The sequence below is a fragment of the Thamnophis sirtalis genome, unplaced genomic scaffold, assembly GCF_051295495.1.
Source record: "Thamnophis sirtalis isolate CommonGarterSnake01/CBP01778 unplaced genomic scaffold, rThaSir2_p1.2 scaffold_10, whole genome shotgun sequence".
Lineage (NCBI taxonomy): Eukaryota > Metazoa > Chordata > Lepidosauria > Squamata > Natricidae > Thamnophis > Thamnophis sirtalis.
The window spans coordinates 37,077,455-37,092,034 of NW_028261390.1; the positions used below are offsets into that span (position 1 = coordinate 37,077,455).

Sequence of the window (14,580 nt, forward strand, 5' to 3'; positions counted from 1 at the left end):
AGTTTTTAAATATTTTTATGACAAGCAATAAACTTCAATAAAATAAAATATTTCTTTCCAGAATAATGGCTTTGAAGATGACAGTATAACAGAGCACATCATGATAGACCAAAGGTAAAGCTATTTATTTGGCATTATAAATAATGTATAAAATGTAATTTCAAAATACCTTATTTATTCAAAATAAGATATATTGATGCCTGGAAATGCTCTTCAAAAATAAACAAGTGAAGTATCTATGACTTTTTTATCTTTTAATCTTGTTTTGTGTGTGTGTATGTAAAACTATGTGTACACATAATTTAAACTAATATGCTATACTCAGGATAGAGGAATTAGATTTGTGGATTAAGCAAAAAGAAAAAAAGTAAGATTTGGTGAACTGCATCCAGATGTAATCATTCAAATTTGGCTTCAGCCTTGGAAATCCATTGGATGGCACTCAGAATTGTTACTGCTAACAAAAAATGGAGTATGAAGTACTGTGTATGCCTTTTGAGTTTCTGGAAGAAAAGCAGGCTAAAAATGTAACATATTAGTAAACAAATACAAATTGTTTGAAAAATGTTTTCATATATACATGTGTGTTTGGAATTATTGTGCTTGTCCTTAAGTATTTTTTTCTAATGTTTCGTTTTAAAACTGCATTGTATCACTCAATATGTGGACTTTATTTTACATCCCTTTTAGCTCATTATCTCCTATAGTTGCTGAATATGATAAACATCTTGGAGAAATGAATGAACAACTGAAATACTGCCAGGTACTAAGTTTAAATCACTATATTTTTACCACTAATATAGCTTGCTAAGTAATTAAAAACAACAGCCATAATGTTTATAATTCAAATATTATTGGTAAGATGTTTATTTTTTAAAAAATCACTGAATCATAGCTAATAAAATAATATTGTCACTGTTAATAATTCAAAAATGTGTTTATCTTTCTAATTTGAGATATCTTGTTTCATAAACTAGAAAAGGCAACATTTTAATCGACATTCAAGCATCTAAGTATCATACTGAATATGTATTGCATGTGCTCTATCATATCTTCAAAATGAAATATTTTATCTGTTTTTCTTGCTTTTAGATGCAGATGAAAGAAATGAGGCTAAAGCTTGAGCAAGTCATCAAAGAAAATGAAAGGTAACACCATAAAAATCTTACTAATTTTCCAGTGCACTGCTCGGAGAGTCCAAGCGTGGGTTAACACAGCCTATCTGCCCTTGGACAGAGTGACGTTTTTTCTTGACCATGCCTCCTTTTGCCTCTCCATGTTCAGTTTAAAAACTCAGTCCGCCCGTTGGGACTCTTTTGGGAGTGCTCCAGTTCAAGAACAGATAGGCTGGGGTTTTCCCAATTCCTTTTGACCATCTTTCTTCGTGTTTATCGACTTCGTGTATTGTGCAGGTTTGATAGATAGCTGAGAAGTCGCCCGGGCCAGCCCTGTCACCCGCTGGTCGCAAGCGGCCCAGGGCATGCGAGCCGCTTGTCCAGCGGCTGCTGGCAAGCGGTGGGGATGGTGTGAGGCTCGCCCAGGCATTCGTTACCGGCTCCCATCCCCGACCGCCATTCTACTGAAGTTTCGTGGGCGTTTTTGCCGCTAGCTGCGGCGGTTTCTGATCTGTCTGGCAACAGCGGCGACCATTAGCCGCTTTGCACGCTTTTCCCTGAGGCAAGTGCGAAATTGGTGGGAGGAGGCTGCGTGCACACCGGCTGCAATTTTGAATCGCCCGAAGTGAGGTCGTTGATAGCGGAGGCTTTGGAGCTCTGGGAGTACGAAGACTACAGCAACGATCCAGGGAGAAGCAGAATTTTATCTTCTCAGCAGCAGAAAGCCGCCAGGGAGTGTGTGGCTAGTCCGGGGCGCCGGCTAGCCTTGCCTCCACGGCTAAGTTTTGGGGCTCCGAAGGCGGTGGGAGGAAGGATTCCATCCAGCAGGCAGCCCTTCTCTTCTGAAGAGTCTGCAAGAGCGTCTTGAGCCGGCTGGCCAGCGCAGGTGCCCGTTCCGATAGTGCTGGCCTTCCAGACCCTATCTGGTGCTCTGAACATGGCTGAGGAATGCAGGGAGGTCCCAGAGGAGCAAGCAGGGCCCTCCAGCAAGCGTAGTAAATTGGATCCCTTAGCAAAGAAGGGAAAAGGGCACAAGGGCCCTAGTGGCAGATCACCCCAGGGGACTGCAGAGGCTCCAGTGGAAACCAGGGAGGTATCTCGGCCCCACAAGGCGGCGGAACTTCTGATACCCTCTCACCACAGGGATCATTCCCCCTCTATTCAGGAGGATCAGTCTCCAGGGGCAGGGAGTCTATCTCTGGGGGGGGGGGAGTATGGGTCCAGGGATTCCTCACCTGGGATCCCTGGGGTTATCCCGATTTACCTAGCTCCTCCATCAGGGAGGATCGAGACTCCTTCCAGGGCACCCTGCCCGAGGAGGGGGATTCCAGCTCAGGCAGAGCTGGACACCGCAGGCGCTCTAGTGCACATCGCCTGAGGAAGGGCAGGAGCCCTGCACTTTCTGCTAAGATGAGGGAGGTGATCTCCTTGGCCATATCCCAGGGGATTGCAGAAGGAATCAAGCAAAGAGATTCCCAGAAATCTAAGGCCCCCAAGACGAAGCATCGGGCCAAGGCCTCCATCTCCAAGGAGCCGGCCTCTCCACCTGCTGCTTCTTCTTCTAACTCTGATTCTTCTAGCTCAGATGGGGAGGGAGCTGAAGGCTTTGTCCTGTCAGAGGACGAAGACCTCCCTCCAGACACGCCGGCCTTCACTGGCCTTTTCAAGCCATCCTTATTTAAGTCAATCCTGCACAAGGCCATGACGGCTATGGAGCTAGGCTCCATTCCCAAACCTGATGCTACCCAGGCTTCTACCTCCTCTAAGGATTACAAGCATGGGCTATTCAAAGAGGCGGTTTCTGCACAGGAGTTTATTCCTGTACCTGACCTCTTTATGGATGTGGTTCAGTGTCAGTGGGTCCAACCCGGCACACTGACCAACCCCCGTGGGGGGGGATAAGACCCTTTATTCTGTAGAGGGGAAAATGGAAGACATTTTGAAGTTCCCAGAAGTGGATGCTCCAGTAGTGTCTTTAACATCTAACCCTAACCTATCAGCTGATCTTCTGGAGGGATTAAAGGCCGAGGACAAGAGGTCGGAAAAGGCGTGCCACAAAATTCATTTGGCATCTGCCTGGGCCATTAAGGTGTCCACCTCTGCCTCTTTTTAACAGAGCATCCTTGCTCTATTATCTTCTTTCTAGGATCAATTGACAACTCAGATCCAAACCGCCCCCCCAGGAAATCGCGGTGGCACCATGAGCTGACCAAAATTATCACTGCAGTAGAATACTCTGCAGATGCCTCGCTAAATGCTGCAAAGTTCGCCTCCAGGGCTCTCGCCTCCAATATCACATCTCACCGCCTCCTGTAGCTCCGGCACTGGCAAGCCGAGATGAAAGCCAAAAGGAAGCTGGCATTTGCTCCCTTCAAGGGAGGTCATTTATTCGGGGAGGCCCTAGACAAGTTTGTCATTGAAACCAAAGACAAACAGAAAGTCCTTCCGACCACACTAAAAGGGGGGGAATGTAAGGGCTCTGGTTCCTTTCGTAAGCAACCTTTCCGAAACCAGGACTCAGGTCAACCAGCTTCTTCATCCTCCTACCAGAGATTGTTCCAGCAAGGGGTGGGGGATAGACACCAGGATAGACCGTCATTCGGGTCTTGTGCCTGGCAAACCCAGTCTTCCTTTCGGAAGCCATTTTGCGGGGCAGCAACAACAACAACTCCCCCCTTTCGCAGGGGGAAGTGACAATCGCAGGGGTCCTCCCATAGGGGGTCAGCTGCAGCTGTATACCAACAGGTGGGAGGAGATAACATCGGACAGGTGGGTCCTCAACACCATCAGGAGGGGACTTGTCCTGGACTTTCTGACCTTTCCCCACAGGAAGTTCGTCCACTGCCCCACCGCCAGGAACCTAGAAAAGAGGGACCACATGCGAGCGGAGATTCTCCATCTTCTCCAGATAGAGGCCATAGAGCCAGTTCCCAGGGACCAGGAGTGGAGGGGCTTCTACTCCATCCTGTTCCTGGTCCCGAAGAGCTGGGGGGGGGGGGAGGGCCATCTTGGACCTCAAAAGCCTAAATCATCATCTGGCTTACAAGAGGTTCAAGATGCAGTCTCTCCACTCCATCCTGGACTGTGTGAGGGAGGAGGACCTATTGACCTCAATAGACCTAAAGGAGGCCTACCTGCATGTCCCCATCCATGCTGCCCTGAGGTTTTGTTCAGAAGGGAAGCACTATCAGTACAAAGCACTCCCCTTCGGGCTATCGTCAGCGCCCAGAACATTTACCAAGATCCTGGTGGTGATAGCGGCCCATCTCCGCAGCCATCCTGTCCGTCTGGAATGTTATTTGGATGATATAATTATTCATTCTGTCACACCAGAGCAGGCTCTACGCCTTGTCACACTGACTGTGCAGACGCTGCAACAACATGGCTTTTCTGTCAACATGGAGAAGAGCCAATTCCAGCTGTCCACCCGCATACAACATCTGGGTGCAATCATCGATTCCAACTCCTGCCAGGTATTTCTGTCCCCAGACCGCCTGACCAACCTGAGGAGCAAAGTAAAGCACTGCTGTCAGTCCAGGTCGGTGCCCATCATCCAGCTGTCCCAGCTCTTGGGGATCATGATCTCCTGCTTGAAGGTGGTTCCCTGGGCCCGTCCGCATGCCAGGGAACTGCAATGGTTTCTCCTTCCAATGCAGAGAGCGAAAGTCAGCAACTCCCACAGGCGAGTATGCCTCCTGCGGAGGGTGACCCGATCCCTGGCCTGGTGGAGGTCTTTATGAGCAAGTCCAAACAAGAAGATCTTTGCACCTTTTTGCTTAAGGTGCCTCTCATATAATGTTGCCGTCCTCCACTTATTCCCCTTTTCAGCTTGTCTTTAATTCTCAGTGGTGGTATCAAAAGTTTTGCAAATGATATTTCATAAAGTATAAATTCTTTAATGCTTCTCATTCCTCCTAAGCTCTGTCTTTCGAAGTAAATCTTCTGTGTGGCTGCCCCCCCTTCAAACATTCCATCTTTTTCTCCCTCAGAGGTAAACCAGATGCCCGGAATGTCAGCAAATTGAAAATCTTCATCTCTGACATCCTTCGTTTGTATTTCAGGAACATTCAAACATTCAACATTCTCACTTTTTTCTTCATATTTTGATGTTAAAAACAGCAAGTAATCCAGCTTCCTTTCAAATCTGTCGTACGTATCAGATAGCTTTTGTAGTGCGGAAAAAATCATTTGAAATGAATTATTTGAAACTTGAACAGACGCCATCTTTGTACACAGTTAGTATTTTCCCTTTAGAAGCTTTAAGGTATTTGCAAGTAAAAACAAGCTGGGAGCTGTATAATCTTATCTGATCTTAGACCAACCCAGCCAAGCAATAAAAGTGTCAAGTTGTAGGGAGCCAAATTATAGTAAATTGGTTTACAGCCCACTTACAGAGAGTCAGAGGAGATGTTAGAGTAATCTTTCCTTTGTCCATGTAAGTAGCATTTAAAACATTTAAAAAATAGGGTAACCACCGTCCATAAACCCATAAAGAAATCCAAATCGCCACTAGATTCTTCTTTTCTTTGGTTTCAATTAGCTTAAATTTTTATGCGGACCGTATCTCTCTGAGTAATGAAATCACTTTACCAGCTGGAAACACTCACGCCATTCTTAGGGGCAACTTGCAGTTTCGGTTAGCTTACGGCTAATCCAGAAGTCACTGGCAAAGGAGTTTAAATTCCAAGCCCCCAGAGACTTTGCGAACGTCTCTGGGGTCACTGGATCTCCTCCAACCTTTCACTGTCTCTCCGGGACAGCTTGGGTTCAAAAATGAACCGTCCAATTCCTTTGGAATAGAGGAATTTCAGGAATAGCCTGAAAATCCGTCTTCTCACTGCTAAGCCCCGCCTTCTTCAAGGGGCTGCCTATTCAAGGAGCTAGAAAGGGTCGTTGTGACCACAGACGCCAGCCTTCTGGGGTGCGGTGCCCACTGTCAAGGTCAACTTGCCCAGGGCCAGTGGTCTCAGAGGGAGGCTGCCCAAAGCATCAACTGGCTAGAGCTGAGGGCAGCCCGACCCGCGCTTCAACCATTTGCAGGGCTGATAAAAGGGACTCATGTACTGTTAATAACAGACAATGTGGCAACAAAAGCCCATATAAACAGGCAGAGAGGCACCCATTCAAAGGGTCTCATGCTCGAGGCAGAGGCTCTGGGCAGGTGGGCGGACATCTGGCTTCTCTCAGTGCAAATCATATCTCCGGAACCAGCAACCAGGAGGCAGACTGGCTGAGCCGACAGCGCATCGACCACTCGGAGTGGCGCCTACACCCGGACCTGTTCCAACAGATTGTGAGGAGATTCGGCAAACCACAAGTAGACCTCTTTGCCACACATTCCAACACACAACTGCCACAATTCTTCAGCCGTTGGCGGAAGGGACGAACGCACTGAGGTCTGAGTGGCCCCAGGAACTCTTATACGTATTCCCTCCTCTGCCCCTCATTCCTCAAGTAGTGGACAAGCTTCTGACCGAAAGGGCAGAAATTCTTCTGGTGGCACCATTCTGGCCCAAGAGACCCTGATACGCAGACCTTGTCAGTCTTTCTGTTCAGTGGCACATTCCTCAGGACCAAGTCTCCCTCAGCCAAGGGGCCATCAGTCATCCAGACCCCCAGTGACTGCAACTAGGCGTCTGGCACTTGAGGGGGAACTCCTGAGGAAACAGAACATCTCTGACAAGGTCATACGAACGATATAAGTGTCCAGGAGGCCCTCCACTACCAGAATCTACGATGCCACCTGGGCTGCCTTCTCAGCATGATGCAAGGCTAGAGGCATTGTGGACTCAGCCTTGATACCTCAGACCCTGGACTTTCTGCAGGAGGGTCGAGATAAAGGCCTGGAACCAGTACACTTAGACGTCAGGTTGCAGCGCTGTCTACCATCCTAGCCAGGGGATCCTCTCGTTCTCTGAGTCAACACCCTCAGATTAAGAGTTTTCTCAAGGGCGCAGCAAACATCAGTCCTCCGATGGTCCACTGGTATCCTTCCTGGGACCTCCCATTTGTATTAAAGGCTCTGACGGGTCCTCCATTTGAACCTCTACGCACAGCTAGTCTACGCTACCTAACTATCAAAACTGCCTTTCTTGTGGCTATCACTTCTGCACGCAGGGTATCCGAAATGGCGGCTCTTTCTGTCAGGGAGGACTTGTGCGTGGTCCATCCCGACAGGGTTATACTGAGACTCGACCCCTCATTTACCCCAAAAATTAACTCTCAGTTCCATATGTCACAAGCCTAACTTTTGCCCTAAGCCTTCTCATCCCAGGGAGTGTGAATGGCATAAGTTGGACGTGAGGCATGCCATCCGTATTTATGTAAAGAGAACTAAGGAATTTCATCGTTCGGAGGCATTTTTCATCTCCTTCATGGGTCCCTCGGCCGCAAGGTCTCATCGCACACTGTGGGTCGTTGGCTTCGCGCTTGCATTAAGCTAGCATATGAGCATTAGGGCAAGATGGCTCCGTGCCGTCACCGCACATTCTACTAGAAGCGCGGCAGCTTCAGCAGCCTGGGCAACCCAAGCATCTATTCTGGACATTTGCAGGGCAGTCAAATGAGCTTCCCCCACCACCTTCATTAAAAACTATAAAATTGACACCTTTGCCTCAGCCGAAGCCTCCTTCGGAAGAAGAATATTACAAAGAGTAGCTGAAATTCCAGAGGATCCGGTTCTTCCCCACCCTGGGACTCAATAGCTTGGGCATGTCCCGCGCTTGGACTCTCCAAGCAGTGCACTGGAGAAAGACCATTGGCTTACCTGAACGGTCGTTCTCGGGGCACTGCAAGGAGAGTCCAAACCCACCCGGGGTATTTTTCTGACATTCTGTGTCTGTATTATTGACTGTGGACATTTACCTGACTGTTGTCCTTTCGTTTTTAAACTGAACATGGAGAGGCAAAGGGAAGCGTGGTCAAGAAAAAACATCACAGTCCAAGGGCAGATAGGCTGTGTTAACCCACGCTTGGACTCTCCTCGCAGGTAAGCCAACGGTCTTTCTGTATTGTTTGTGTCATATAGCAAGAAACTGATTGAAATGATAGTGTATTTTGTCTAACCCTTACCGTAAAATAAATACAGATACACTGGGACTGGGGGTTGATGGAAATAATGTGATTATTATTTTATGAATAATTAAAATATTTTTTCTGGCGTTACAATGTTAACTGTCTGATAGAAGAACCATTCTTTATAAAAATATAATTTTGTTGCTGTTTTACAACCGATCCACCTCTTATTGTATGGTAACACAGATTGCATGAGGAGTTAAAAGAAGCAATTGAAAAGCAGTTGGAAGCTCTGCCATCTGGTTCTGTTTCAAGGGATGCTACATTTATGGATGAAAACTTAGTAAGAAACCTTCAAGAACAGTTGCAACTAGCAAATAAAGTAAGAAAATTGAAATATTTGCTTTGGTTGACTTTTACGTCTAGGTTCCAATAGTCCTAAATTGCCTTTCAATTTAGGCACACTCATTTATGAAACATTTTTGTTATAGCTGAGAATTGTAGTTCATGATTTTAATATTAATGTTTATTTTTAATGTCAAGACATAGATATAAACTGATATTAAATAGAAATTTTGAATATCTAAATGACAAGAAAGGAAGAACACACTAATTTTTGCAGGCTATTTTCTCATCAATAGGCACAAACATGCTCATAATTTCAGGTAATTGTGCTTTTATTTATAATATAAATTAATTATATAGGGAACAAATATTTATCATCATAAAATGATGTTAAAATTGTATTTTATAATAGATATGAAGTAATAATTATTTTCAGAAATTTGATACTCAAAAACAATTGGAAAGAAAAATTCTAACATTCTTTTTTCAATCTTTCAATTTTAAGGAAAAAGAACATGTCCTAGAACTTTGGCAGATGGTTTCACGGGAATTGGAGCGACTTCAACAGATATACCAGGAACACATGACAGAAGCACAAATTCATATTGTGGAAAGGCAGAAGCAAAACGTAACATACTGATACATGTGCATTAAAATAAATTAAGATAAATAGAACTTTTCCCCATTAGTTCAAGATAACCAGCTTTTTCATAAAAGAGTTTTTTAATGGTCTTTGGGCAAATAATGGAGTGGACCACTTAGATAAGTGGTGTACAAAATAGAGGGGGCGGGGGAGAGGAGAAAGAGATGTAATACCAGAGAACAGAGTTGAACTTTTCAGACTATTTGTGAAGTGGCAGAGGGAGGGGTGTGTTTTTCATTTTGTTTTTAGCAATAGCACTTATGTACTGCATCACAGTGCTTTACAGCCCTTTCTAAGCAGTTTATAGAGTCAGCATATTGCTCCCAACAATCTGGGTCCTCAACCTTGAGCCAGTAAGAAGTGAACTCCTGGAAGCCAGCTGTAAGCAGAAATAGTCTGCAGTACTGCATTCTAACCACTGTGCTATTTGCTCTTTAAGAAAGGAATATAATGCTCAAAAGATGCATTTGAAAAGTCTAATGGTTTGTGTTTGTGTGTAAAAATGATCTTTCAGTTTATGATAGCTCCCTTGGAATGACTCTCCAATGATTTCCAAAGGTTTGAAACCTGGATGTATGTTTAGGAAAAGAAAATTGCTTACTTAATTTTGAAGTCTTGTGGATTTTAAAATATTTGTTATAGGATTATCTGTGAGTAATTTATTCAATTTAGAAGTATATTTTATTCAATAAGTGTGCTTCATTCATTTGAAAACTTTTGAATCTTGTTGCAGAAATATATTGTGCTTTATCCACAGTATTTCGGTATTTATTTCTGTCAAGTCTCAGACATGTAGATGTGCACACAAACACGAATTTTCTAAAATATTAGAAAAATGAATACTTTAGACATTCCTGCTTTATGCTGTTATATGATTTTTTTCAAAAATAAATTGGATGACTGTCAAATCTGGACAACAGCCACTAATAATGTTATACTTTATTACTTAAATTAAGTATTTAATACCTACCGTATTTTTCGGAGTATAAGACACACCTCCCACCCCCCGAAGAGTGTGGAAATGTTGGTGCGTTTTAAACACCGAATACAGCCATTTTTGGCTTCCCGAAGCCCTGCCCCCGCATCCCATTTTTGCAAAAATGGGCTGGGGGAGAGGAAAAATGTCCCCATTTTTGCGAAAAATTGCCCATTTTTCACAAAAACTGGGACATTTCCTCCCTCCCCCAGCCCTGCTGAAGCCTGCAGAGTGCTCCTGGCGGCCAGGGAGGACAAAAACTTTTTTTCCTTATTTACCTCTTCGAAATCTTGCATCTTATAGTCCTAAAAATATGGTAAATATTTAATATATTAGGTTTTAGCATTTATTTTTATGTTGATAAATCCTCTGGATTGTAATTCCAATGCTCTATTATCTTCTTTCTCGGATCAATTGACAATCTTTCAACAGCTAACAAAACAATTGCATTTAACTAATGAAAAAACGGAGTCAGTAAGTGAAATACTGAAATTCTAATAACATTATTTTGGACTAGTCATAACAGTAGAAAAATATAAAAGAAAATACATTTTCTAAACAGATATCACTTTTCATAAAGCTATGTCTTAAGTTTTTTATTTACATGTTTATAAGTTACATAGTGGCTTATATTGTATTTTTAATCTGTTCTAGTTTAATTGCTACTTAGGAAAAGGTTTGTCTGCAGAATCCATGATTACTAAGTTTTATTGCCTATTTCTTTGACTATTCAGTATTAGTTTAAAATATTTTCTTTCTTCCTCTATTTGTTTCGGCTTTTAAATACATGACTTTTGGGAGCAAATGAAGTTGAAATGAGAAGCTATTTTTTTAAGCAAAAACAATAGAGAATGAAAGAAAATAATGAAACAAAATTCAAACAGATACCAACAAAGCAAGAAAGGATTTGATTTTTTTAAATGTAGGTGACTGAAAGCAATGGCTAATGCTGGTGCACCTAAAACAAAAGAACCTTGAATTGCCACTGAATTTAGAACAAAAACTACCGTATTTTCACCCATATAACCCGCGGGTTATATGCGGTTTTTACATGCACAGCGCCCCCCTGCGGGTTATATGCGTGGGCGGGGTATACGGAAGATATTTTACACGATCGGAGGCTTGCACAGGCTTCTTTCTCCGTTTCTTCCCCCACCCCGATCTCAGCTGTTTCCTTCTCCTCCGTTCCTTTCCTCTTCCCCAGCTTGCGCAGGCTTGTTTCTCCGTTTCTTCCCCCACCCCGATCTCAGCTGTTTCCTTCTCCTCCGTTCCTTTCCTCTTCCCCAGCTTGCGCAGGCTTGTTTCTCCGTTTCTTCCCCCACCCCGATCTCAGCTGTTTCCTTCTCCTCCGTTCCTTTCCTCTTCCCCAGCTTGCGCAGGCTTGTTTCTCCGTTTCTTCCCCCACCCCGATCTCAGCTGTTTCCTTCTCCTCCGTTCCTTTCCTCTTCCCCAGCTTGCGCAGGCTTGTTTCTCCGTTTCTTCCCCCACCCCGATCTCAGCTGTTTCCTTCTCCTCCGTTCCTTTCCTCTTCCCCAGCTTGCGCAGGCTTGTTTCTCCGTTTCTTCCCCCCCCCCCATCTCAGCTGTTTCCCTTCTCTCTTACTCGTCGCGGGTTATATGTGTGGGCGGGGTATACGGAAAATATTTTACACGATCCGGAAAACCCGCGGGTTATTTGCGTGGGCGGGTTATTTGCGTGGGCGGGTTATATGGGTGAAAATACGGTATGTATTGACAATTTTAAAAGTCTCAATGAAATGAAGTCAGTAGCACATAATTATGAATTTTATTATAATCATGGTTAGTTGAAACAGACAGGTTTTGTGTTGCTGCTAAGCAAAATATAGATAGTCTTGCTTAACAACTTTAATTGGGACTGGCTAATGACTGACTAATGTGAAATTACATGACCACGTATTTTGCATTGGGATAACAGTAGTCAGTTTCATATCAAATTTTGGAGTCCCTCCTAACTATTCTCCTGCCCTTTGCGACGTTCAAGTATTTGCTTATTGTCTTGTACAAATCAAAAGCAATGTGATTGCACCTCATCCCTCTCTTACTCTCCAATCATTTTGTTCTGCAAGGACAGAGGGGAAAAATGCAAATGATTTCTGTTCTGTAGGCAATTTCTCCTTTGCCTGACCCTTTCCTGCTGCTGGTATGACTGCATTGCTCTCAATGTGTAGAAGAGTTAACTGCTTATTCTTTTGAAATAGCTCTGCCCTGCAGAGGAAGGAGGGAAGCAAGCAATTTTGGTAGACAATCTCTCTTTATGAGCTTTAGTTGCTTGAGGGTATTCTAGACCCTGGGTCTCTGCATTCATAGCCCAGCACCTTCCCCATATTAGCCTACTGGCTCTCATGTTTGTTTGTTTTTTAACAGCGGTACAATATATTTTAAAATAATTTTGTTTACAGATTAATCATGTGTTTCTCAAAACGGTAACGGAACAAAATGTAGAGCTGGAACAGCTGCGCAAGCAACAAAGGTATAGATTTCTAAATCTTAAATCACTTTTTAAAAAAACAAAGCACACAGGTAATAGTCTGACGTGTACAATGAGGCTTTTCAAAAGTATTTTATGGCTTATTGCATATCATCATCAGGTGGAAGTTTATAGCTATCTGTGGAGATGTAATATTGTGAGCAAATGCTGACCTCTGTTAGAACTTTAGGAGATAATGAAGACAGCCTTTCCACTGTAATAAATGTGTGCTGTTACTCCATATAGTGTGTATAGTGTGTGTATTTTTTGAGAAATGAACTGTAAATGCTGTCAAATATGTTAACAGAGGCAATAATTCATTGAGCAAGAGCGTAATTTCATCTGTAGGTGGTTTTTTTTCTTGAGATTGAACATGAAATGGTAATGTAAAAACACGATATTTGTATAGTCAGTGTAGAGAAATTTATCTTTTTAATATGCAGACAATCCAAATTGGACTTGAGAACCACAGCTGCAAAAGCTGATGAAATGATGGGACTCATTGAGGATCTTCGCAGCCAAGTAAACAGAAAGGTTGAACAGATCCTTTCTCAATTTTCAAAATAGTTTATATTGTGGGACTTTGTTTCTGCTGGACATAAAGTTGTTTTAAAAAAGCTCTGACTTTTCTGGTATTTAGGAAGAAGAGGTCCTGACTGCTCATGAAAAAGAGGAGGCGTCAGATAAACACTTAAAGGAATTGCAGTCAAGCATAAAACAGTTGGAGACAAGGTAGATTATTAAATAACAGTTTCCACTTTAACACTATAATCCTATTTCAGAACATACTTGTACAGCACATATACAATCAGTATAATTTCTTTCATCAAATGAATTTTAGTTGATTATTATTTGTGTGGCCCTCAAGAATAAACATTGTCTAATATTGGCTAAAAATGGCTGCAAAATTGGTTGGAGTTTGAGATCTGCCTTGGTTTTTTTATCCAGTCAAAATATGTTTAAGGTTTAGCCTAGATTTCAGACTCTTCTTGAAAAAAGTAACCTCGAAATTTAAGAAACACTTTTCTAATTTAGAAACATTTACAAAGCAATAAATATTACAAGGTTTATCTGGAGAACAATAAAATGATAAAAATTAAAGGTTATTATTTTTTCTTGAGATTGAACATGGAATGGTAATGTAAAAACACCATGTTCGTGTAGTCAGTGTGTTTCATATTTAGAGATGTTTATATTTTTAATATGCAGACAATCCAAATTGGACTTGAGACAACAGTTGTGCAAGCTGATGGAATGATGAGGAATCTACGTTTGTCAAAAGTTTTCCTATTTCTAGATATCTGAAACTTCACCATTTCACAATAATGGTGAAAACTACTTGAAAGATGTGCAAAAGGGTGCTGCCCCAAGAATATTTGATTTCATCATATTAGAGAAGAGATTTAATTTAATCTTATCAGGTCTTGAAAGATAGAAGGACAATTATTTTAGTTGCAGTCGTACCTAAACTTAATCTTAACCTAAATTTAACACTCGTTTGGTCCCCGTTCCATTATGCAGACTTTGTGTAGCTACAAAAGATTCTAAACAGCTAAGATCAGAAAGAACAAATCTTGAAAAAAAAATTCAAGAGCTGCAAACAAAATGTGTGAATATAGAAGAAGAGAAGTATGATGCTGTAGCAAAAGTCCGAGACAGCATGCAACTCATAGAAGAAGCTAATCTCCAGAAGAGTCAGGTGATTAATTTATTGTATATGTTTATGGTACAACTGTGCTTTGTTGAACTTACGTTAATCTGTTTTCTATTAAACACAAATAGCTGTATTTTTAGGGTTATGGCTTGACCTACCTTCAGTAGGAAGTTTTTACTAGAATTTGACCATTCTTTCCAATTCTAGGCAATGCTATCAGAGAAACAAAAAGAAGAGGAAATTGAAACTATGAAACAAGCCATTTCTCAGCTGCTTCAAGATGCTGCTTTAAGAACTAGGAAACAAGTAAACAGTCATGCTTAAAACATTTTCATATTTTCTTACA

At 42.5% G+C, this 14,580-nt stretch overlaps 1 protein-coding gene across 6 annotated transcripts in view; it reads left to right on the top strand.

Moving 5' to 3' along the window:
* The window catches only part of SCLT1 (sodium channel and clathrin linker 1), a 45,673-nt gene that overhangs the window by 2,128 nt on the left and 28,965 nt on the right, over positions 1-14,580 (top strand). For 5 of the 6 annotated variants that reach the window (XM_014052100.2, XM_014052097.2, XM_087724381.1 and 2 more), the window contains exons 3-12: positions 62-114; positions 691-763; positions 1,093-1,148; positions 8,376-8,511; positions 8,980-9,102; positions 12,513-12,583; positions 13,024-13,114; positions 13,221-13,312; positions 14,102-14,279; positions 14,442-14,540. In XM_014052100.2, coding sequence (XP_013907575.2) covers positions 62-114; positions 691-763; positions 1,093-1,148; positions 8,376-8,511; positions 8,980-9,102; positions 12,513-12,583; positions 13,024-13,114; positions 13,221-13,312; positions 14,102-14,279; positions 14,442-14,540 — 972 coding nt within the window. Of the gene's footprint in view, positions 1-61; positions 115-690; positions 764-1,092; positions 1,149-7,836; positions 8,104-8,375; positions 8,512-8,979; positions 9,103-12,512; positions 12,584-13,023; positions 13,115-13,220; positions 13,313-14,101; positions 14,280-14,441; positions 14,541-14,580 lie in introns of those variants that run through there. The other variant, XM_087724382.1, reaches the window with a different exon arrangement.